At 53.6% G+C, this 25305-nt stretch overlaps 1 protein-coding gene across 1 annotated transcript in view; it reads left to right on the top strand.

The window, feature by feature from the left end:
• The window catches only part of PFKP (phosphofructokinase, platelet), a 61871-nt gene that overhangs the window by 34810 nt on the left and 1756 nt on the right, over positions 1-25305 (top strand). The window contains exons 5-20 of the mRNA XM_079766323.1: positions 377-542; positions 1161-1205; positions 1402-1510; positions 4231-4326; positions 6787-6879; positions 7749-7874; positions 9657-9721; positions 10252-10321; positions 10533-10679; positions 12495-12565; positions 13735-13822; positions 14663-14815; positions 20942-21106; positions 22984-23045; positions 23406-23517; positions 24462-24561. Of these exons, the coding sequence (XP_079622449.1) occupies positions 377-542; positions 1161-1205; positions 1402-1510; positions 4231-4326; positions 6787-6879; positions 7749-7874; positions 9657-9721; positions 10252-10321; positions 10533-10679; positions 12495-12565; positions 13735-13822; positions 14663-14815; positions 20942-21106; positions 22984-23045; positions 23406-23517; positions 24462-24561 (1668 nt within the window). The remainder of the gene's footprint in view (positions 1-376; positions 543-1160; positions 1206-1401; positions 1511-4230; positions 4327-6786; positions 6880-7748; positions 7875-9656; positions 9722-10251; positions 10322-10532; positions 10680-12494; positions 12566-13734; positions 13823-14662; positions 14816-20941; positions 21107-22983; positions 23046-23405; positions 23518-24461; positions 24562-25305) is intronic.

Here is a 25305-nt window from a genome sequence, read left to right as displayed (position 1 = left end):
TGTGATGGTGATATTTCCTTATTAAGAGCCATGCTGTTCTCCCTGGCGTTACCTGGCAGAAGTCAGATTTTACCCACTGACTGCAGCGTGCGACCCCTCCCTTTGAGTTTTGCAGCCCCAGGCGCTCATCTGCAACAGCTCCCTGCTTGTCAGCGCCTCCCTGTTGTCTGGCATGGATTTCCGTGAGGGTAGAGGATTAGGTCACGGAGAGTTCCAAAAAAAAAAAAAAAAGCAAACCAATAGATAGAGAACGCATTTCGAGTCGTGGGTTTCTGTCCCCCTGGCCGACCTGTCTCCCAGCGATGGAGCGTGTGCCGTGGGCCCCCGGGCTGCTCCCATGCTCCCAGTGATGGAGCGTGTGGCTGTGTCCTCGCAGGCAAGATCACCAAGGAGGATGTGCAGAAGCACGGGTACCTCAACGTCGTGGGCATGGTGGGCTCCATCGACAACGACTTCTGCGGGACAGACATGACCATCGGCACTGACTCGGCTTTGCACCGCATCATCGAAGTCGTCGACGCCATCATGACGACAGCCCAGAGGTAGAGGAGGTGCCAGTGGGCGGGCAGGTGGCACCGGGCACGCTGCCGGGCCCTCGTACTGGCTCTGGGAGGGTGCACAGAGGGTGCAGCTCTTGTCGCTTGAGTGTTAGAAATGGTGCAAAAAAGTGTTCTCAGGTTCACTTTTTATTTTCAGTTCTATGACGTTACTTCCCTCCCTCCCCCATTATAGAAGAAAAATGTGTTCATTGGAGAGAATTTAGAAGACAAAACTCATCATTATCTTAAGTCCTGCCGCGTTCTCAGGCAGGAATCGCGGGAAGTAAAGGTGTGCGTGAATGTCGCCACGGCCCTTGTTAGAGACGTGGGGAGGCATCCCGCCCCCCATGTTCCTTTTTTAGCCTCCCGCACCCAGGTGTGGATGAAGCTGTAAAATGTGGAACTGGAAAGGGGCTGCCCGAGCCCCTTGACTCACAAAAGTTTAAAAGTCTCTTGCAGTAGCTTTTGCTTCTGTAGAAAACGGGTCCTGTTTGGGAAGCTGGGGCGCCTGCCACAGTCACCGAGCAGCCTTGCTGCGTGCGCGGCTCTGACAGCGCTTGTGTCTCCGTGTCCCAGCTCCTCCCAGCCGTGGTGAGTGCACGTCCCCTTTCTCTTTTCCAGCCACCAGAGGACCTTCGTTCTCGAGGTGATGGGGAGACACTGCGGGTACGTATGTGCAGACACGATCGGGTGGAAAGGACCTCCCACCCCCCGGAGAGCCCTGCACCCAGTGCCAGTGCCCCGGGAGGGGTCCCCCAGGGCCAGCGCCTCCCATGCAGGCTTGGCGCTCTGTCTGCCCTGCGGTCCCCAAGCTCCGGGTGCCTCGCGGCAGCCTGACTGCATCCTTGTTACTTCCGTGCAGGTACCTCGCCTTGGTGAGCGCCTTGGCCTGTGGGGCGGACTGGGTGTTCCTCCCGGAATCTCCGCCGGAAGAGGGCTGGCAGGAGACGATGTGCATCAAGCTGTCAGAGGTAACGCGCTCTCTGCTTCCGGGCGCTGGCCGTGCCCTGTGAGCGTCCTTAGGGTTCTCAGTTTGGGAGGTTTTAGACAGGTGGAAACATCGGATGCTAGGGTGAATCGAAGCTGGGTGCAGGCAGCTGCAGATAGTGGCTGTCCACAGGGGTCTGCGTCCCAGGCTGCAGAGTGAGGCGGTAGAGAAAAGCGACAACTGTTCTGTTTTCCATGCAAAGCTCCGGTTAGGTTAGCTCTCATGGAGGAGGTGCTGTGAGATTGCAGCTACTGAAAGACACCAGCTTCGGGGGGAAATGTGTTTCCTCTTTTCTCTCCACCGATCGGTAGGAAGACGCGTGTTCTCACTCTGATCTGAATGTCCCTCCACACTGGCCCGGGCTACGACGCGCCTCTCAGCTGGTGTCCCCTCTGTGTGGGGCTTGGGGTCAGGTTGGCGCACCGCTCTGAAGCCGGCACTATAGAGTACTCCTGTAAGGCACATCTCCCTCTACAAGGCACGTGAGGTCTCACGTAAAACACCAGCTTTCAGGACAGAAACCCCAGTGTGGGGAGTTCCCATGCTCTGTTTTTACAACCCTCTTATCACTGGTCGACAGGGAACGAACGTGAGCCCATGGCACAAGCTAAGTGCAGTGTATACAGCAGGCACATCAGCACTGCCCGCACTGAGGACACGTGCAGTAACGTTGCCGTCACCTTCAGGGTGGCGGATTCAAAGGCGGGAATTCGCAGAAAATACCAAATAAACTTTGCTGACCTGAAGCCCCAGGAAGGAAACTGACAGCCAAGCTACACCTTGGCTTGGAAGTCGGGCCCTGTACGAGGTTGGAGCTCTTAGCTGAAAACAGGCCAGTGATTGCAGGGCGTTTTCAAAGTTCAAACACTAGCAAGGAAGTGACAAATGAGCTCATCATTTCTGGGTCTGACCTGTGCACGGGGTGGTGTTCTCCGCCAACCAGCTGGTGCCGGGAGCTACACGGCTGGTTGCAGGAGAGGAGGGTGGCCCTCCTGGACGGGTACGTCTGTGTACCGCGGAGGACACCCGTGTCATCACCACCGCACGGGACATTGTGTAAGGTCGCGACCCCTAGGGGCTGTGCGTGTCTCCTCCAGCTGTCCTCCTCCCTGTCGGTCCCCGACCTGGCCCAGGACGGCAGCCTCAGGGACGAGGAAACACACCCTCCCCGTCGGTCAGAGGTCGGGGCTGAGGCTGTGGGTCTTAGGCACATGTTTCCAGTTTGTCCATTATTTCTGTAGCTGTGGGTCTTGTCTGCAGGCTCCCTGGGTCTCAGACATTGTTTGTAAGCTGCCCCGTCAGCCAAGACATGAGTCAGAACGTGTTGGCCCCTGAGTGTGGGCAGAGTGAGGCCCGATGGTGTAAACCTACCCCTGTGTGAAGACACTTGATATTGGTATCTGCTGTTCATGTTTGTCGGCCGTGAATATACCACTGAGAGGATTTTTTCCAAATACCTTGTTTAATAAACCAGCCCCAGATGCAGGTCTCAGGGTGCCCCAGGCACGGGCATGTCAGTATAGGATTGGGGAAGACTGGAATCCGAAGGCCTGTGGTGGGCCCCACTCTGCCACCCCCAGGGGGACAGTGGGCACCCGCCTCCGTGTCCTGAGCTCCTCACTGTAGCTGGGGGACAGGCTGCTCCTTAGCAGGTTTGTGAGGAGTGAGCGAGTGAACGAGTCGGTCCAGGTGGAGAGCCAGCGGGTGCCATGACCTTGTAGGCAAGGCGTCTCCCCACATAGGTGTGCGGCCGCCTCCATTACTTCTCGCCGCCTCGGGGTATTACGTCCTATGGATGGAGTGTGGCCGAGCCCATACTCATGGACATGTCATTCTTTCTGACCTTGCTTTTCCACTGGTGCTAAAATAATCCCTCTTGAAGTCACATCTTTACACCTTTTAGAAAATTTCCGACAGATGCATTCTCCAAAGTGTAGCACATCCATTAATATCTATAAAAAACAACAACAACAAAGGGCATATGTATTTGTGACCTCGGTCCCAGGATGGGCGGCCCCGTGAGAACAGCCCGCTGTGCGTGGCACCCTCTGGGCTCGGGCAGGGGCAGCTCCAGCACTGCCCACTTGGGCCTCACCGCCCCCCCCCCTTACTGGGGGACACTATAGAGAACAAACTCGGGGAGAATGATTTCGGGGCACCCTTGGAAGACTGCCCCAGCATGTGAGGACAGCGAAGCCTGGGTGTCACACAGCGCCCGTCGGCCTGTTCCTGTGCAGGGCGCTTCCCACCCTGCTGGGCTCTGAGTTCTCCCACGTCCCTCCCATGCCCTCCTGCCTCCTGCTCGGACCTGGGGCCCTATCATCTCATCCCAATGACTGAGATTCCTGGGTTGGGGCAGGATTCCTGAGAGGTGGTGGGAAGTCAGGCTTACAGTGGAGACTGGCTGGGGATCCAGCCTGTGGGCATCCTGTCTGGGGAGCACGGTCAAAGGTCAACCAGCAAAGCCTCCAGCCCGGGGCTGCCTGGGTGCCAGCAGCTCTGGTGGCATTACCAAATCTCAAGCCCCTGCCCCCTCCTGCACCTACTCACCCAGAGCTCCTCCCCTCCCCGTGTCCTTAGTGAACAGAGCGTGTGACGTTAGCTGACCGTTTCCACCTCTTGGCCAGTTCAATCGAGGCAAACTGGCCCTGGTTTTGTTAAGAGCGGTTAGGCATTAGAGGGTTTTCATGTCTGTTTCCTTAGAACCGGGCCCGGAAGAAAAGGCTGAACATCATCATTGTGTCCGAAGGAGCAATCGACACCCAAAACAAACCAATTACCTCAGAGCAAATCAAGGAGGTGAGTGTGTCCGTCTTCCCTCCCCCCGCCTCCTCCGCCACCTGCCTGCAAACAGGAGATGCTGGCACGCTGGCAGAGGGGGTCTGGCACGATGCATTATTATTCTGAAAACGTTTTTGTTTTTTCTGATAGTAAAAACTATTTCATAATGACTCAGAGCTATAGTGGCATGAGGCTCACACAGATCCGGCTTCTGCAGAGCCAGTGCTGCTGGATACTGTTGGGAATATCCCCCAGGGGCCAGAGCTCGCCCACGGAGAGAGGGGCATTGGAGAAGGTGGGCATGGAGGGTCCCGCTCTAGGCCCAGCCGCTCTGAGAGCCAGGAGGGTCAGTTCCCAGCAGCGTACCCTCTCTGTCCCCTTCTCTCCTTGGGAGCACCCGCTGAGCGTGTTCCTACAGAGAAAGCCAGATGTTGGATGTGAGTCACCGCCCCTCCCTGCCTGCACAGGGGCCAACACTGCAGTGCTGCTGCCACAGGGCCCCGCCTCCAGTGCTGGCTCCTCAGGCCAGGGACGGGATCGGCTGGGCTCCCTGGTTATGGGGATATGGGGACAACTGGGCATGTTCTGGACATCCCAGGGGGACAGACAGGCTCTGGTTGAAGCTGCCCATCAGGGCAAAGGATATTGTCAACTTGGTTTCTCAATTTTGCCTTCTCTATTCCCTGTACCAGCTGTGCACCTAAATCTTAAAATACTGAGAGTTGGCTGTGAAAGATATCAGCCATTAATGGTGAATGGCCCCAGATGTTAGACTTTGGTCTTTGACTTTTGGCTAAGAAAGAATTCAGACAGAGAAAGACAAGTATGACATGTTCTCACTCATATGTGGAATCTAATGAACAAAATAGGTCCAGAGACATGGAAGCATAGAACAGCCTGTCAAATCTCAGAGGGAAGGCTAGGGTGGGGGTGGGGATGGGGAGAGATTAACCAGGGAATTTAAATGCATATATTCATAATTCATGGACACAGACAATAGTGTGGTGAAGGCTTAGGGGGGTGGGAGATTTGGAGGGGGTCAATGAGAAAAAAAAGAGACATCTGTAATAATTTAAAAAATAAAGATTAATTTAAAAGGAAAGAAAGAATTTAGAGCCAAGACTCAAATATAAGCAAAAGTTTATTTAGAAAGTCACAGCAGTAGAAGAGGTGAGCCAGCTGGGCTGTGTGGGCTCAGGAAACAAGTTACAGAGGCAAAAGAAAGGCCGTTGTAGCTTAGGAGAAAAAAGGCAGAGAAGTTGCACAAGCTGAGGAAGAAGGGCGTGGGGAAAAGGTGCTCAGGCCTTGCTGCTTTCCTTTCCTGGAGCTGAAACACAACTGAGGCCCAGATGTCATCTCTAGTTTGACCAAAACTCTGTCTCTGTGGTCAGCAGACCCAAGGCTTTGTTCCTAAGATTAGTTGATGCGGGCCATTGTCCTGAGGCTTACTGCTTTAGGAGTAGGAGTGGTTGTGCAAGGGCTTATCAGGATGTCCCATGAGTCTCTTCTCCTGCCCCCTAGTTCCTCCTCTAAGGGGCTCTGTGACCAGCGCTATGCTAGGGGAGGAAAGGCTGCCCTGGGGGCAAGGCCCACCCGACAGCTGCCTGCTACTAGGCAGCCCTGGGTGACCTTCCTTACCTGGTTTGTCTGCTCATGCCTGTCCAACTGCCTCCTATCACAGGAAGTCATCTGGAAAGTGAGCGCAAATTCCCACTTAATTGAAGTGGAGATTGAACCATGGAACTCACAAAGCCCAACCCCGTTATGTTTACGGAGGAGTGAATGAGGCCCAGCGGGTACGTGGCCTGTACCTGCCACTCAGCTGTGTGCACAGGGGTCCCCACCTGAGGGGACACCTCGCCTTACTGGGTCACGCTTTTCAAAGACACTATAAATGTAGGGTGATTCAGGAAATGTTGACATTTCTATAAAGTATTAATCATGCTTTCAACATAAGCTATAGAAACTTTTTTTTAAAAAAAATCATGTTATTTATGTTTATTTACAAGGTAGGAGAAATAAAAATTCTATTTAAAAAATTAGCCGAAACCGGTTTGGCTCAGTGGATAGAGCGTCAGCCTGCAGACTCAAGGGTCCCAGGTTCGATTCCGGTCAAGGGCATGTGCCTTGGTTGCGGGCACATCCCCTGTAGGGAGTGTGCAAGAGGCAGCTGATCGATGTTTCTCTCTCATCGATGTTTCTAACTCTCTATCCCTCTCTCTTCCTCTCTGTAAAAAAATCAATAAAATTATTAAAATAAAATAAAAAATAAAAAATTAAAGCATTATTTAAAAGCATTTTCAGCTAGCCATTAGCCTAAGCATTCCTTCAAGAACCAAAATTTAGGAATGAGAACATTTCTCAAGTAGATCTGAAGAAAGAATAGAAAATCATTTCCCAGCTCCAGCCCCGTCTTCTAGTGGGAGCCGATCTGCCCACACCTGTTCTCTGTCCCCTGATGGAGATAATTTCCCACAGCTGGTGGTGACGCAGCTGGGATACGACACCCGAGTGACCATCCTCGGACACGTGCAGAGAGGCGGGACGCCGTCGGCCTTTGACAGGATTTTGGTAAGTGAGAGTGGAAACTGTCCGGCCCGCTCCCAAGGAAAGGGGCATTTCTGGGAGCACCAGAGACGGATAGCTGTTCACTAGCGCCATCCGGCAAAAGCGTCTGCCTGCAGCACGGGGCGGCCTGTCTCCGAGACCCTCCAGGCCTTGTTGTCATTGGGAGACTCAGACCAGAACAGTTCCCGGGCCCCAGTCACCCAGAAGCTGGCAGACCCCACCCACATGGACAGTGGAGGATGACAGGGACTCTAGGACCAAACCCAGGATGTGGGAGGTGGCATTCACATGCAGGTTTCTAGAGACAGAACCAGGGACAGCAGAGCCCAAAGTCCAGATCCTGGGTTGTTAATCTTCACTGTTCTTTACACCACAGAGCCTCCCCTCCCCTTCCCTCTCCTTCCCTCTCCTTCCCTCCCCTTCCCTCCCCTTCCCTCCCCTGCCCTCCTTTCCCCTCCCCTGCTCTCCCCTCCCCTCCCCTTCTCTCCCCTCCCCTCCCCTTCTCTCCCCTGCTCTCCCCTGCCCTCCCCTCCTTTCCCCTCCCCTGCTCTCCCCTCCCCTTCCCTCCCCTGCCCTCCTTTCCCCTTCCCTGCTCTCCCCTCCCCTCTCCTCCCCACCAGTTCTGAGTGGAGACTAAATCTCTCTGTAGGAAGTGGGTTAAGCAGGAAGGACTTGGGTACCTAACTGCACTCAGTCCCAGAGAACAGAAAGGAAGCTGAGGAGGATGTGTGTTTAGGACAGAGTGGGGCTGTCTGAACCACAGGGGGCCGGGGCCCATGGATGCCCCTACCTGGAGCTTCGAGGGGTCTCTGTGAGAGCGCTGCCTGGGCGGGTGGTGGGCCTTCTCTGACTCTCGTGAATGTCACTTGCAGGCCAGCCGCATGGGGGTGGAGGCCGTGGTCGCCCTGCTGCAGGCCACGCCAGAGACCCCGGCCTGCGTGGTGTCACTGAACGGGAACCAGGCCGTGCGCCTGCCCCTGATGGAGTGCGTGCAGATGGTGAGCTGGGGAAGGGGTGTGTAGGCACAGCAGGCACCTTGTCCCTGGTCTGTGGCTGCCAAGCCGCAGGGGAGTTAGATGACCTTCATCAGGACAAGTGGAGCGGCCCTGTGGGCGTGGCAGCAGGCTCCTATCACCCGGACTAGTTGCTTGTCTCATTTTTAGGGGAGGTTACGCTGTCAGGAAGATTGTGCTGGGGGAGGAGGGTGGTCCTTGAGGGTGTCTAGGAGGAATCTGTGGGTGGGCTGCCCAGGGCCTCCTTAGCCCCTCAGATTTCAGCCTCTCCTTCCATCCTGTTCCCAAGGATGTCCGAGTTTGTGGGTTGACCCTGGCCTGGCTAATTCAGGGGGCATTTATTCCTCCAGGCCCAGGTTGTAATTCCCCACCTGAGTCCACGAGGGGAGGTGGCAGTGAGGTGCATTAGAAATTGTTCTTATCTTTTATTTCTCAAAGTCTGTTCATGACTGTCGTCCTACTTGGTCATTTCCAGCAGCTCTGAAGTACATGCATTTGATAACATATACAGAGAGTGATTATGTAATGCAGTCACGGGGCTTGTTGGAAGTTACCTTAGACACGTCACTTCAAAGCCTGTGGGAGGGCATTAAGCTGTGTGTATGTTTGTATGTATGTATGTGTCCAAAGGTATTTTTTGTTTAAGCATATGTATGTCTATATGTGTTTGCATATGTGTGTCTGTGCATGCACACATATGTATTTTTGTCTTAAGCATGTGTGTCTGGACATGTTTGCATGTGAGTGTGTTCATGTGTGTACATGAGTAATGTGCATGTATGTGTTTGCATGCAAGGGTGTTCATGTGTATACATGTATGTGTGTGCATGTCTTTTTGTGAGAGAGTGAGATGACAGGCTTAAGAGGATCAGGACATTGAACTGTGTGCAGTAGTCTGTTTTGAGCCTATTTCTTATGTCACATGTCTGTTCCTTCAGAGATAAACATGTAGGTACAATCTGGCTTGTCCTCCAGATGACCATACATTATGGTAAACTAGCCAGATGGCTCACAAAAGCCACAGTGAGCCCTTCATTGGCACCTGCTGTGTGCAGGTGTTTTCTTAAGAGCCTGGTGTGTTTTATAAAATTATTTTTAAATTGATTTTCAGAGAGAGAGAGAAACATCAATGTGAGAGAGAAACATATATCCAATCCATTGCCTCCCACACATGACCTGCCTGGGGATCGAACCCGCCACCTTTTGGTGTATGGGAGGAGGCTCCAACTGAGCCACACCAGCCAGGGCCAATCTGGCATGTTTCATAACCACAGATGACACTAGAGTAGGGGGTGTTCGCCTTATTGTACAGATGAGGAAACCAAATAAATAACTTACCCGAGATCCTCGGGTTGAAGGTCCTACTTGGGTGTGTTGCCTGCGGAGACCCCATCCGGGTCCCCAGCTCCCAGTTCCTGTTGACTTTTTCCTCCCAGAATCCACCTGTGAATTTGTCAGGACCTTGTGCGAGAGATGCATTTCCTCCTGGCTCTGCTCTCGTGGAGCGAAATCCCGAAGACCTCAGGACCTCTGCCTGGGGTGGCCGGCGGTGCCCCCTCATCCTCCTCTATGACGGACCTGAGATAGTGGCCCCGGTGTCTCCCTCACAGCCGGCGGTGCCAGGCCAGCTGCGGCCCACTGTGGATCCGCCCCAGGCTGCTGGCCCGCAGAGGCGGGATGTGACGGGGACGAGGTGGAGGCACCGAGCTGGGCGTGAGGCTGCACCGAGTCCTGACCCTGCTGTCTTCCTCTTTCGTCTCTTTAAAGACCCAGGGCGTCCAGAAGGCGATGGATGAGAGGAGATTCAAGGATGCCGTGCAGCTCCGAGGAAGGTGACTGAGGGAGACTCTGTCCTGGAACATGTGCTGTGGGCATGGCCCTTCCTCAGGCCTGGGGAGTTATCCGTTCAGAAGGCCCGCAGGGTTATTTGTTCAGAAGGCCCTGCAAGGTTGTGCTTGTCCAGTCCCACTGTGAGAAGGCAGAATGAAGATGGCGAGCAGGCGCCATTTCTGCAGGTTGAGGGCCTGGGTGAATAGTTAGGGGGGAATCGTTTATTTCTTTGTTTATTTTGGGCAGAGGGTCATTCGAATGTAATGAGATTAAGATAGGAAGTGGCAAGTGGGTAGGGTGCTGGCAAAGAAACCTGAGACGCACTGGACGCCTTTGTCCCTTAGCCCAGTGACACGATGTATGTCCCCCATGCTGCGTCCCCCCGAGGACAGCAGGGCCCGGGTACCATCAGGCCCCTGCCCCCGAGGGACAGGACAGCATTTGCAGACTGCCTGCTCCCCGCACCTCTGTTCTCTGCGCCCTACTTCCCTACTCCTTCTAAATTTGTTCCAACAGACTCATTCTCTTCTAGGAGCTTTGAGGGCAACCTCAACATCTACAAGCAGCTCGCCATCAAGATGCCAGACTCCCAGATCCCCAAGGTTAGTGATGACTGCCTGTCGGCTCCCAGGGGTGTTCCTGACGGTGCCCGCTGACCCGGCTCCCCTGCCACCTCCCTGCCCTGGACAATGCCGCAGACTCCCTGCACTTGGCCAGGCACTCCTGGCACCTGGTGCTGGGCAGGCCCCCTCCCAGGTGTGCATGGAACAGTGACACAGCTGTGACAGGTGCCACATGCCCCCTGTCTTGCAGAGTGGCTGCAACGTGGCCGTCATCAACGTGGGCGCACCGGCTGCCGGGATGAACGCAGCTGTGCGCTCGGCTGTGCGGGTTGGCATCTCAGAAGGACACAAGATGTTTGCCATCTATGATGGTTTCGAGGGCTTTGCCAAAGGCCAGGTGGGTCCCTCAGGACGTACCCAGTGGGGGGATGTCTTTGATGAGAAAGTCATGGGGAAGTGGGGGACCTCAGAAACACAGCGACTGTGTGTGTGTGTTTAAATATAATTTTATTGATTTTAGAGAGAGAGGAAGGGAGAGGGAGAGAGAGAGAAACAATGATGTGAGAGAGAACCATCAGTCAGCTGCCTCCCGCACATGTTCTGAGCGGGGGTCAAACCCACAACCTTTCGGTGCACAGGATGACGCTTAACCAACTGAGCCACAGCAGCCAGGGCACGGTGCCTGCTCTTTAAGGAGAACCTCTGCTCTCGGATCCCATCCTAAGGAAGGGCCTTTCTGCTCCCATGAGACTGACACGTGCTCGCCGGCGTAGGTCTCACAGTAAACCTGAGACATTGTCCCCGTTTTCCGTGTGAGAAAACTGGACAAAGGCAGTAACTTGACCACGGTTGCACTCTCCACTAGGTGCGTCCTGTCCACAGGGTTAGTTCGCCTGGTCACTTGGCGACTATTTACTGAGTTCTCATGCTGCGGAATTAAATTTGTGAAGAAAGCAGACAAAGCCACTGCTTCCATGGAGCTTTCATCTTAGGGAGGGAGGTGAAGGGAGGTGAACGTAGACTGTAAGTGCGGAGCAGGTGGGAGCAGGTGAGGAAGTGACCTTGCTAGAGGGGCAACACAGAGGGGCTGGGTGAGCCCTGGAACTGGGGTGGGCGGGTCTGCGGCTGGGCGGGGCCTCAGTCTCAGGTGAAGGGCTGAGCAGGTGCTGTCCCAGGCAGGCAGCACAGTGCAGTGGCCTGAGGGGCTCAGAGGTGGGAGGGGCTAGTGGGATGCAGCAGGAGGGCGGGTTGGGGTGGGGTGGGGTGGGGAGGAGACAGGCCAGGTCCTTTCGTAGGAATTGTAAAGAGTTTGGCTTTTATTCTGAGGAGACAGGTTTTGAGCAGGGGCCTGGCACATACAGACTGTGAGGGGCAGAAGGGGGAACCAGGAGAATAGTTGGGAGGCTTCCGCAGTAACCCAGGCAGGAGTGTGGGGGGCGTGGTCCAGACCGGCCACAGTGGTGTCGATGAGACGTCTTCTAGGGTCTTGGGTGGATTTTGAAGGCAGAGCCAGTAGGATTTGGTCCCTAAATATGCACAGGGGTGAAAAAGGAGGCGAGAATGAGCCTGTTTCTGGCCTGAGTTGCAGCTGATGGACGCAAGGAAATGTAAGAGGGGCTGAGGTGCCAAGATGTTCAGTGTGTGTCTGGTGGGCACCCCTGGGAGGTGGCCAGTGAGCAGGCAGAGGTCATGGTCTGGGTCTTCAAGAGGCTCGGGCTAAAGATGCGTGTTTGGGGGACACCAGAATACAGGTGGGACTTAAAGTAATGGCATAGAGAAGGTGTGAAAGGAAGGGCTTTGCTGTTGAGAGGAGAGAGGAGAGACACCAGGAGTTGGGTGTGCAGAGGGAGGGTGCACACACCCAGCTGGCATCATCTATCCTTCCTTTTTTTAAAAAAAATTTTTCATTAAAGCGGTTGTTTTTTTTTAATTTATGTCAATTAAAAAAAACAATATTGTTAATTTTCCTTTAATTCCCAGTGGTAGAATTTGGCCAACTAGAGTGTCAATCTATTCAATTGATGGAAACTAAGCTGTGGGGATGTCCCGTGGGTAGGAGGGCTGCCGTAGTCAATGGCTGTGGCTCCCTCGGCATCATGATGGACGCCTACAGACAGGCAGCTCGCCTGAGGTGCCGCCCTCTGAGCTGTTTGTAAAACTTCTAATCTCCTTCCTTTCTCACTTGAGCCGTCTCATTCCATTTGCATCTTAGATCAAAGAAATCGGTTGGTCGGATGTTGGAGGCTGGACCGGACAAGGTGGCTCCATTCTTGGGACAAAACGGTAATTTTCCTCCTTGATTTGGACCTGCTTTTAGGAGGAAGAAAGGGCCCCATTCTAGAGAAGGAACTGGGGCCCGTGCTGGGAAGGCTCCGCATCCTGGCCCCGCCCAGCAGGCCCCAGCCGTTGAGACCTGCCCTCGAGAAGAGACCTTGTGCTCCCAAATCTCTCCTGGGCCCTGGGGAGAGGAAGCAGGTGGCGGGCAGGAATCCGCCTCAGTGGAGGTGATGATGATGAGGGACATCACTGAGCTGCAGGGACCGTGTGTGTAGACCAGGGTCAGAGCAGGTGGACAGTGGCTTAGTGCCTGCGCACAGAGCTGAGTGCATCCACCCTGGAGGCCAGTCCCAACATGTTTCTGAATCAGTAAGCCTCCGTTTCTCACCGTAGCTGGTGGTAGAATATGCATTTTAATCAGACACCGTTTGCTTTATGTGCGGTCCTGGCAAAGTTCTGGGTGAGCTGGCAACCCCTCCTGACGATGCTTCAAGAGCTTTATCTTAGACGCTGGGGGACCCTTACCGTGACACACGCCTGCTGGGTGCCCTGACTGCCCAGGCCTGGATATGTTTGCCCTGCGGCTTCCTATTAAGTCTACAAACAGCACCGGCACAGTGTCCTCCAGGCTGCAAAATGGAACGGCTGGGCCGGTGTTGGGGGGGCCCTTGGGAAGAGTCTATCACTTGTCTGACTTGGCGGCTGTGTGTGAAACGGGAGAACAAATATGAGTGGATGTGACTTTAAAGGAGATGAGGTTGGATAAAGTATAAAACTGGAAGTTTCCCTTTAAATGATATTTGTTGTGAATATTTGCAAGTTATTGGGGTGTGTTTTTTCTAATGAGGCTGCATAATTCTGTTGAGGTGAAGCTACTGGACAGCTGGGAAGCTTCTCCCTGTTTTCTTTTGAAAATACACTTCTTAGGGACTGGCTCCCTGACCATCCCTGCAGTGGGCTGTTCCCCCACGCGCTGCCCCCCACCACAGGGAGGAGGGAGCCACAGGGAGGAGGGAGCCACAGGGAGGAGGGAGCCACAGGGAGGGGGGAGCCGGCCTCCCTCTGCAGCTGCCCCAGCACCACACGGAGCCGGGGCAGGCGGCCGTCAGGGAGCTGGCGGTGCTTGGTCCACCCTGTGAGCCTGTCTGGCCTCATCTCTCCGGAACTATTTTCAGGATCCTCCCCGGAAAGTACTTGGAAGACATTGCTGCACAGATGCGCACGCACAGCATCAACGCGCTGCTCATCGTCGGTGGGTTCGAGGTACGTCACCAGCTCCGTTCCCGGTTGGCTCTTCCACACCGTAGGCTTCAGTGGTGGCCCTTGCCGGCTCCACCAAGTTCCCCACCAACTGCGGGCATAGCACCCCAGGCCCAACTGCCACTGGACAACGGGTGAGGCAGCGCGTAGCAGGGGGTGGGACTCACCCAGCGGGAGGTGACCCCGAGTCCTGGATGGGCCCATCTGTCCTGTGAGTTCTGGTATCTTCCAGGACGACAGGAATGAGTCTCTCCCCTGAGGCTGCAGTTCATGGCCATTCAGAGAGGAAGGGGGTTATGTGGCCAGCTCGTTTGTTTTATCCCATATTGGGCTGTAGGCCTTAATTTTTTTCTTTTTTAAAAAAAATATTTTTATTGATTTCAGAGAGGAAGGGAGAGGGGGAGGGAGAGAGAGAGAGAAACATCAATGATGAGAAAGAATCATTGATCAGCTGCCTCCTGCACACCCCACCCTGGGAGTCGAGCCCCCAGCCCAGGCATGTGCCCTGACTGGGAATTGAACGGTGACCTCCTGGTTCATAGGTTGATGCTCAACCACTGAGCCATGCCGGTACGCATTTTTTTTTTTTCTATTTAACCAAGATCAGTCCCGTGATAACCTTATGGTTTCCTTTCAAGAAAATTCAAGAGTCTCAACTACTGAGACACTTGCCAATGGGAGACTTGGTCTTACGTCTACATGACGAGGCCCCCTGGGCCCCTTTGTGCTTAAAGAACTGCTTGTCCCTGTCGTGACCTTCAGGTGTTCCCACATTGACTTCCTAGTGGTCTTATCGATGCCCCACTTCTGCCCGCCCCCCAACTGCACACGCTTGTCCCACAGGGCTACCTGGGGCTGCTGGAGCTGTCAGCCGCCCGGGGGAAGCACGAGGAGTTCTGTGTCCCCATGATCATGGTTCCCGCCACCGTGTCCAACAACGTGCCGGGGTCCGATTTCAGCATCGGTGCCGACACCGCTCTGAACACCATCACTGACGTAAGTCTGTGCAGCAGCAAAGCAGGTGCCGCGGGCCCTCGCCGAGGGCACTGACCGAGGGCGCCTGGCCCGTTTTTATCTACCAGTGCACTAGAGACACGGGCCGGGTCGGGGGCGTTGGTTTGTTTCCAGAAAAGTATTTTTTTAAAATCTGACCCTCTCTGATCCAGCTCCCAAAGGTCTGTACCACGTCTTTCCTGTGCTGCGCCGGCACGGTGTCCCTGCGCCACAGAGCATGGCAGCTCCACACTCGGCTGCAGTGCTTGGTGATTTGGACGATCGTTCAAATTAGTTTTGTGGGGCTTTCTGGCTGCAGTTTAATTCTAGCCTCTGTCACCTTGCTGTGACGAGTCTGGGTCCGACTGAATAGCAGGCTGCGTGGGGACAGAACCTGAGCGAAATATTTTGTAATTTTATCCATCGACCTGAACCCCTCTTTGGTGTTCATTATTCTTTTACCTGAGCCCATCAGCATCGCTCTCCGCATAGTAGATTGGGGATGTTAAATTACATCTATAGAATATTGGTACTATTTAAGGCGTTGTTTTTTGTTGTTGTTGTTTTGTTGGTTTGTTAAATGGCAATAACGTAGAAATGTATCCTTATTATTGTATTTGCAAGTCACACTTGGTGAAATACCATGTGAGTTTGCAGATCAGCATCTAACATAGAAAGCTTTTTTTTTTTTTTTAAATTCAGTGCCTACATTTTTTTCAGTAAATTCTGAAGTTTAGTTTTCCTTCTGAGACCTAGGTCTTATGAATGATTTTCTAAGATTCTCCCCCCTTAAACCCATGGCATCCGTGTTGTTTCTAGTGCTGGTAAATAAAAAGAAATGTTTTTAAAATAAAATTCACTGGTAAGTAATGCTTACTGCTTGTCTGTTGCTTTTCTGAGAGCTTCCTAAACTTTCTGCGATCTTTTTACTAAAAAGCCCGCCCAGTGTCGCTGCGTCCCCGTGCTGGAGGCCCACGCCGTGCGCACCCCTGACCGCTTGCTGGCCCTGCTCCTGCTGCCTGTGACTCCCTGCTGCTTCCCCTGCTCCGACTAGTCCTCCCCTCACGGACCCCCCAGCTGCGAATCGCAGGTCCTGTCTGTCCCCACGTGAACTCCACCTTCGCTTGTAGCGCTCTTTTCCCTGCCTTTGCTGGATTTTGAATCTGATTATGCTGAGCTTGTAGCTGAAGCAACTGGAATGAATTTTTCCTGTTACCTAATCAGAACCCTGGTGGTCGGGGGTGGTGGGGTGGGGTGTGGGGGTGGGCAGGGTTTGACCAGCATCTCTGCGGGTCCTGCCAAGGCTGGCCTCTGTTCCTTGTGGTATTTGATACCCACTTTAGGCACCCACACAGGACTCTCCGGCTTTGTAATTCTAGGCTCCTCTGCTACAAAGAATCCTCCCCCGCCCCCCGCCGCCAGATTATGAAGTAATACTTACATGTATGTTGTTGAAAATGTGGAAACCAGCTATAGCTGGTTTGGCTCAGAGGATAGAGTGTCAGTCCATGGACTGAAGGGTGTCGGTATCAGTTCTAATCACGGGCACAGATCTAGGTTGTAGGCTCGACCCCCGGCCTTGGTGACGGGCCAGGGCGCCTTTGCCAGGTGAGCCAGGTGGTCTCGGTGGTGCCACGGTTCTGGTTGTGGTTGGTGATCTGGGACGATGGGAAGTCAGGACGACCCCTCGTGGGCCCGCTCAGGGTACCCTGGGGCTGCATGGACCAAGGTATGGCACAGTGTGTAGAAACTGCCGTTTCTTCCCGCGTTCTGTTTGTTAAAGCCAAAAGGAGGTTGAATCCTCAGGAGGTTTGGATTCAGGCCCAGAATGCCAAAGGTGCTCAAGTGAGACAGCCACGAGGGGCTCAGGTTATCGGCAGTTGCGTCTCTGGATATTGCGTCATCGTCCTCACGGCCGTTCCCTCTGCCAGCGCTTAGCTCAGCTCACAGGTGCGTCGCGGGAACCTGCTCTCAGCGCACTTGCCCGTCAGAAAGGGGTCGGTGTCCGGGCCAGGGCAGGCATTTGGAGTCCCCGTGCTGTGGCTTCGGGCTTTCCAAGGGGTGCTGTCCACCCCCAGAGCCAGACACTGTTCAGCCACAACACAGTGCCGTGTGCTGGGCTCCGTGCAGCCACGTAGGCCGCGAAGGCAGCCACAGTCACAGCCCTGCTGACAGCCCGGGATTGTGAGGGAAGAGGTTGGAAACCAGGCTTGTTTCCCTATAAATCCATCCGGTCTCTTTTCTCGGAGTAGACAGCGCCAGTGTCCGGGTCACTCCATGCTATTGTCATGTCTCCCCTCGGACCCTGAGGCAAGACAGGGAGGAGGGGTGTGACAGAGGAGCTGTCAGGCAGGTGAGTGACCCCCTCGCCTCCCTCTCGGCTCCCTGGACTAACCTGCCGCAGGCCCACCATCCACTCACTCCCAGGCCACAGGCGCCCTTGAACCTGACTCGTTTCAGAGAACCACGGGACAGCAGGATCCCCGCCTGCCTCCCATGTGGCGTTCCTGCCGTGCGCACTGGTCGCACTAGGGGGGTAAATAGAGACCACACAAGGGGCTGTTGGCCCGCCGGGATGAACCCAAGTGGAAACTGAGACGGGAAACCTGGCCAGCCCTCCAGAATGAAGGGGCCACATTTATTACCACTCCCTTTTGTTCCAGTAGTGGGAGGTTCTGTCACACTTTCCATGACAATGACGGGCGGTTTTCCCAGCTTCTCCATCCCGGAGCGCCCACCTTCATCTCCGTAGATGCTCTGGCACCCCTGCTCCATCACTGGAATGATGCCCCTTCCCGAGCTCCAACCCGCCCGGTGCCCACTCAGTGTCAGGCTCTGGTCATTGTCAGACGTGCGTGCTGGTGAGTGGGCACAAGGCCTCTGCTGTGGGCGTGGTCCTCCCCCCACAGGGAGAGGAAAGCGGCCACCGACACCTCCTTCAGACCGTCACGTCTCGTGAAAGCCCTGACTCTGCTTCAGGGCCCCGCTCAGAGTGGCACAGCCCCTCCGAGGCTGAATGGGGATGCGGGGAGAGGACAGAAGGGCTGGCGTTAGGCCCACTCGCCGGAGTTTCTTGCTCTCCAACCGATGGGCACGTCTGAGCTTCTTGCTCATTTTCTCACAAAGCTGTGGCAGGAGGTGGGCTTGCCCTCAGCCTCCAGCAGGGGGGATGGCCTCGATCCCAAGCCGGAGGCTCCCGTGGGCCTTGCAGTTCCTGCTTTCAGGTAAAATTCCATCATAGACAGACCCTTAGAGCAGTCACCGGCCACTGGGTGCTGGTGGCTGCAGGTACCCCTTCACGCCTCTGCGGGCACCGTCGTCATCTCCCGCTGCCGTCCCACTTCTGCCCTCGGCTGCACCTGCATGTCACCCAGCTTCGCCACTGCCCTGCGCTTTGCGGGGGGAACCCTCCTGGCCCTGGCCAGCCTGGTCTGGACTCCAAGTCCAGCCTACGCTCCTCCTCCTGGGAGCCCAAGTCATGGGAGGCCACCTCCTAGCCACGGGACAGGACTGACAAATCCACAAATCCACAGAGTCTTTTCTATCTTGCACCATTCCAAGTGCCACTTTATCCTTTCACATTCGACTTGCATTTTTATAACTCCAGTGTGGCACAACGTTAGCGGCATTGGAACTGTCACGTGGGGTTTTTCCTCCAGTGGGACAGGACCCAAAGATTTCTCTGGGAGAATCGTCTGTCAGCCACTGGAGGGGGTCAAGGTTCACCAGAGGCTGGAGGGGCTGGTGGGGCATCCTCTCACCCAGAGCCTGCCCCTCCCCACCACGTGCCACCCCCTCGCTTGTCAGGACTGCTTTTAGTAACTGAACGAGACGGGCTGGAATACCTTACTATTTTTAGAAGAAAGGAATTTGGACCCTCAGACACAACCAAGGCGATGCAGAGGGAGGAGTTAGGAACGACGTGCCTAAGCTGCAAGCCGCGGCGGAGGGTGCCGGCCAGCGGCCACTGCTGACACCTGCGGCTCACAGAGAGCGGGGTCTTGGCTCACGGCCGGGGCCACTAGTGCTCCTGACCTTTGCGGGGTTGGTGCCGAGATGCACATGTTCCTACTGGCCTCACAGGGGAGCTGCTTTGTGGGCACGTTCTTCTGCCAATCAGTGGCTGTAACCTGCTCTCCGCATTGGGGACAAGGATCTCCGCCTCAGGAGGCCTGCCGGGGGGACCCTGCGACTCTGCAGCTCAGGGGGACCCAGGCATCCGCCCATGTGTGCAGCCCTGTTCCACCCCAGCCCCCAGAATTCTTCTGAGACAGACTGTGCAGGGCAGTGTAAGTGCTGGGTGCTGCATCAGAGCCAGGCAAGCACCGCGCGAGCACCCTCGGGCCCGCCCCGGCCCGGCAGCAGTCGGGCCTCCGGGGGCCTGTCTGGTCCATCCCCCGCCTGCGTCAGACAAGAATTGCCCTCATTGGTGCTATCTCCTCCTCCCCTCGCAGCTCCTAGAGACTACAAAGCATGTGCTGCATCTGGAATAATTAATTATTGTGATTAATTATTAGGGGAAGGTGAGGTTCCACCCAAGAAATTGACAGCCTCGTTAGGAGTGTGACAGCCAATTGGCCCCGTGTGTGGAAATCAGAATGCTCTCATAGGTGATGCAAAGCACTTACGTGAAAATTTCCGAATCGATACACTTATGTGTACAAACCTCCTCCTCTTGCCCCCAAAGATTTGTGACCCCTGGTCTCGGGCCCACCACTCCCCAGCCCCCTTGTGATTTCCCTGGAGATGCAGGATGGTTTAGTCCCAGGAGTCCGTGCCACAGCCTTCGCTGGCTGATGGATGGGTGGGATGCTTTTATTCCAATCACTGCCAAATGTTGATTGAGCCCTAATTGTGTCCCAGGCATGGCTACATGTGAGCTCAGCCTGTGACCAGTGAGGGCGACACCCCAGGTCAAATAATTACACAGAAGGTTGCAGGAAGGTGGGCTGAGGTGGTTTTTGTGAAGAAAGGCATGAGTGTCAGGGGAGCCCTGCATGGGAGCTGTCTCGTCCTGGCGGTCAGGAGGTTTTCCTGAGGGAATGACACTCACGTCTGGGTCACGTTGACGAGGCAGGAAGGGGCCGACGCTGGCTCCTTAGCTGCCAGATGACCGAGATGATTTCACTGGGCCGAGGCCAAGGTGTTGGCAGGCGTGCACCCTCCATCGGCTCTGGGAGAACCTGTTCTGCTCTTCTGGCTCCTAGAGCTGCCGCTTGTTGCATGCTTGGCCTGTGATCCCTTCTCATTTGCGAGGCCTGCAGGCCACATCTTGCTTTAGTGTGACGTGACCTGTCCCTGGTCAGCCCTCCCTCTGCGTACCTCTGGGGGCCATTATCCAGCCCACCACGGGCAGTGTGTGTGTGAGGGCCTCAGAGCAGGACAGAGCTGGAGTGGGCTGCCCCGGGGGGTCCGTAGGAAGGCTGTGAAATACTCGAGGAAGGAGGAGATGTTACTCAATGCTGAGGAAGGCAAGGGTCGCATCAGAGCGTTTCATAGACAGAACTGGTCAGAGGCTTGGTGGGTTGAGAAGAGAGGACAGCAGCCTGGCGGCAGCGTGTGGATATCTCACCTGCTGAAGAGGTGATGGCTGACATTTCCTTAGGAGACCTGCCATCCCATGCGTCTGGAAGATTCATGGGGCCTTTTGTCTAGGAGCCACTGTCCACCTCAGTAGAGGTGCCCTGGCGTAGGTTGAGCGTGATCAAACCCAAAGGTAATGGGGGCCTTGTATTTATTTATTTTAATTTTTTATTGATTTTTAAAGAGAGAGGAAGAGAGAGGGACAAAGAGAGAAATATTGATGGGAGAGAAACATCATCAATAGCTGCCTCCTGCACGTCCCCTACTGGGGATCAAGCCCACAATCTGGGCATGTGCCCTGACTGGGAATTGAACCAGCAACCTTTTACTTCATGGGTTGACCTCAAAGACTGAACCACACCAGCCAGGCTTGGGAGCCTTTTAGAAGAAAACCAAATAGAACTTCCTAGTGACTAAGGTCAAGACCGAGGCCAGCCATCTCTGCCCCTACGTGGTAGACACTCAGGACCTGCCGGGCTCTTGGCTGCTCCCGTCCCAGTACCGGCTGGCTACGTGTTGAAATAACCCGTCCTTCTCTGTGTCCAGACGTGCGACCGCATCAAGCAGTCCGCCAGCGGGACTAAGCGCCGCGTGTTCATCATTGAGACCATGGGCGGCTACTGCGGCTACCTGGCTAACATGGGGGCCCTGTCAGCCGGGGCTGACGCCGCCTACATCTTTGAGGAGCCCTTTGACATCCGAGACCTGCAGGTATGTAGTGTGCTTGTCTCCAAGTCCTTCAGTGCTGCCTTTGTTGTTGTTGTTTTTATTTTTATTTATTTATTTATTTATTTATTTATTTATTTATTTATTTATTTATTTATTTTTATTGATTTCAGAGAGGAAGGGAGAGAGATAGAAACATAAATAATGAAAGAGAATCATTGATCGGCTGCCTCCTGCACACCCCACACTGGGTATCAAGCCCGCAACCTAGGCATGTGCCCTGACTGGGAATCAAATCGTGACCTCCTGGTTCGTAGATCGGTGCTCAACCACTGAGCCATGCCCCAACCCTGTTGTTTAGATGGTGCGATACACCAGGTCATAGGCACTTCCAGCGACCCTCCCCCGAATCCAGGTTGTGTGCAGATGCACTGACTCTGTGCTAGAGCCCCATGTGCGGTGACAGCGTGAGCTGCTGGGTCAGGCAGCTTCCACTCACCCAGGATTACAGTTTCCTCCGCTGAGCAGTCACTGTTTCTGTAGTGGGTCACCAGCCATTTGACCAGGGCTTCCCAGGATGAGCACCGAGCTCCCGAGGCTTCCAGTGCCTTCGGTCCGCGTGTGGGAAGGTCGCAGGGGTTAACCTCCGTTCCTGGAGCACAGCGGCCACCAGGACAAGCAGCTCTGTCCACTGTGAATGTGGGATTCAACGAGGGAACGCGTGGCACCCCCCGCCCTGTGTGGGATACAGCAGTGGGCTTAATGCACTTGGTGGGCACTGCCCACTATAAACAAAGTGGGAACCAGGCTTACCTCCTGCCCTTCCCTGCAGCTCACTTCCTTGTTTTTCTTTTTTTTTTCATTAACAGATTTTATTTTAGAGCAGTTTTAGGCTCATATTAGAGATTTCTCATATATACACAGGGCAGCCTGCTCACCCAGCACCCCTGCCAGAGTAGGACCAATGCTGGAGTCGAGGGACCCACACTGACATGCCATCAGCACCCCACAGTCCTAGTAGGGCTGACATGAGGGTTCACTCGGGTGTCGCTGCTGCTTTTAAATAGCCATCACGATGGCTATTCTAAACGGATAAGGGCTCCCAGGGCTCCCAGCTTTCCGTGGAGGCTAGTGGGGCAAGCACAAGTTAGTTTGGTGGCTCAGCCCAGGCATGGGTTGGAGGTCAGCCAGTTCAGGACAGGCATTAGCCAGTAAACACAGCTGAAATACACAAAAGCACAAATAAAACAACTTCGTAAAAGCTATAATTTTGTTATTTCTGTACCAAAGAAATCAAATAGAGAGGTACTTGATGTTTTTAGTTATCTGTGATTGCTTTTTATCTTGACCTATGAATTTCTCTTCAACATTGAATTAAACATTTATACTTCACACACCTGCCTAAAGATAGTGTCTCACCATCCCATGCCATCGCTCTCAGCACGTAGTAGGTGCTAACAAATGTAATGATTAATGGGATTTGAGTCTAGAAAAATTTCTCTTGGCCTGGAAATGATCGCTAGGCAATCGTATGTATGCGATTCTATATAAAGTGAGGTGACAGATATTTTCCTCCGAGATAAAAAATGTTGTCATGAAAATAGGTAAGCAGCAATAAAATAAATTTATACACTTAGGCAAGGACACAGAATATACGGATTAAGGTTCTAGGATGGAAACCTATTTTAGCAAGTGTTTCCCATGGAAGCTGAGCGCCACCCCCTACATATGCCCGTAACATGACCTTGTCTGTAATCTTCACCACAGGGCTTGTCACTACCTGATGTATTTTCTGTTGTCCTCGCCACCAAAATGTCAGCTCAGAGCAGCTGCTACGTTCAGCAGTTAGGGTCGCACAGTGCCTGGCACACAGTAGGTGCTTAGTAGGTTTCCCATGTGACTAATGGAGCACTCTTTCCTAGACCAATGTGGAGCACCTGACAGAGAAGATGAAGACCAGCATTCAGAGGGGCCTCGTGCTCAGGTAACAGATGTCAGTTCTAGTCTAAGACCTGATTTCTCAGAAATCACCCACTTTGTGATCTCAAATGGGGGTGGTGGGGGGGGAGCCCTGCTTCACCACCACCACCCTGGGTCCTGCTGGGAGGACGCAGCGGAGATGCTGGGCTTGTGCGAAAAACTTGCGTGTACTCAAATGAGTGGAGGCTAATCTTTAAAAATTCATTTTTGCTTTGTAATTATTTAAACTACACCTCTGACATTTATAAAGAGAAGAAAACGTGTGCAGTTGTTCACAGGATCAGGACTGAGGTGGCCTTAATGTTCTCTCAGCACCCTCAGGGCAGACGCGCCCCAGCCCTGAGCCCTGTGCTTCCCGTTTCAGAAACGAAAGCTGCAATGAGAACTATACCACAGACTTCATCTACCAGCTCTACTCAGAGGAGGGCAGAGGGGTGTTCGACTGCAGGAAGAACGTGCTGGGCCACATGCAGCAGGTAGGGCCAGCACCCCATCCCTCACGAGTGGCCCCCCGGGTCCCGCAAAACAGAAAGGGAAGCTGTTGGTCATGTGACTTCCTTTTAGATGGATGCCTTATTTTAGCCATTGTGGGGAAATGATGTGCATTTATAAATAAAATCCAAGATGATTAAAAACATCTGAACTATGTTCCAGTCCCAGTTAGAAGTCATACCGGATGTCACCAGCTTTAGGAATTCTGTTGTGAAATTCGGGTAGATCGGCATTTTAAGGAAAAGGTAAACTTTCATATGATGCCAATTAATTGGAAAAACTTATTCAAAGTATCTCCTTTAATATTGGGCAAAAATAAGCATTCAAATAGGAGCATCAAACAAGTGATACTTGAGATTTGCACGGAATCAGAACAAAGTGGAAAGAACCCGGGGCACCCTCTGTAAGATGACAGGCAGGGGTGGGTTGGAAGCACAGGCCCCGCCTCCTGACCGCATGCCTGCCCTGGTCCCATCACCACTAACCCCTCCTGTGTCCTAGGAACTTCTAACTTTGGGCCCATTGCTCACTTCAGAGGGTCCCTGAATCTCCTGAATCTATGATGCAATGCTAGGCAGGTGTGTATTTTGTGAAAGGAAACTGGGACTCCCCTCCCCATCCCAAAATAAGGTTAAGGAATCCTGATAGAATATTTAAAATGATGATGACGACCCGAAGGGGATGAAAGCACTGTGGCACTTGCCTCACAGGCTCAGCTTCGAGGGCAGCAGTCACGGGCTTGCTTTTGTCTGGTCCCAGCTATACACCAGGAGATAACATTTAACAAAACAAAACAGATCCTCAAAGCCCATATTTACAAATGTGATGTGATTTTTGTTAAATAGTAATTTTATTTCCACTTCATTTTTAAAAATAATTATCCGGGAAGGTGCGGTTGTATAATTAACATATAACTAACCACCCACAGGGAGGAGCGCCTTCCCCGTTTGACAGAAACTTTGGAACCAAGATCTCTGCCCGGGCCATGCAGTGGATCACCGGGAAACTGAAGGAGGCACAAGGAAAAGGTGCCGAGCGGCGGGGTGGCCTGTGCTGGGGCTGTGCACGACATGACGCTTTTACTCTTACCAGACTCTGCGCTTGCTAGTTATGGCTTTCAAGGTTATAATTAGGTGTCAATGTAATTAGTACAAAATGCTTTATTCCTGCTGATTCGAGATGGGAGGCATCAGGTCATTCAGTGACACTCTTCTTCACAAAATTGCTGTTCACATATGGGCTCCTCTGCGAGACCCAAGATGTGATCTCTCCTTGTTTTCTGTCTTTGCCACCTGCACCACTTCGGACTGGCCCTGAAGATACTTTCAGGTTTTCTCATTGATTCATTCATGACTCCTGTTTAGAGCAGGCAAGGAAGGAGCAGAGGTATCTAGACTGTTTTCTACAACAACCTAAGTGTGTGCCTCTCCCATACTTCACCCTCCCCGCCCCTCAGCAGAACCTCGGGTTGTGGGAACCAGCCCGTCGCTTCCTTCAGAGTTCACGGATCAAACCTTCCAGGTGTTATTAGTCCAACTTTGAGTAGGGAATGCCTTCAATACTTTGGGACTACAAATTCTTAGTAACATTTAACTGAAGTCATTCTCTCTGCTACTTACTGCTTGCTCTTGGATACTCTGTTCACTACATACTTTTCAATCATGAAAGGATCTTATACACTTTTTGCATCACATGGGATGGTCATTTAAGTCTTAATGGATTTCCTAGTGTTAAGGCCACTTTGCCTTCCTGGGGGACAACCTCCCCAACCC

This window comes from Cnephaeus nilssonii, assembly GCF_951640355.1.
Source record: "Cnephaeus nilssonii genome assembly, chromosome: 1".
In the NCBI taxonomy this organism is placed as follows: Eukaryota; Metazoa; Chordata; class Mammalia; order Chiroptera; family Vespertilionidae; genus Cnephaeus; species Cnephaeus nilssonii.
Note: the sequence above shows the minus strand (reverse complement) of the source record. Positions and strands in the feature narration are given on the sequence as shown.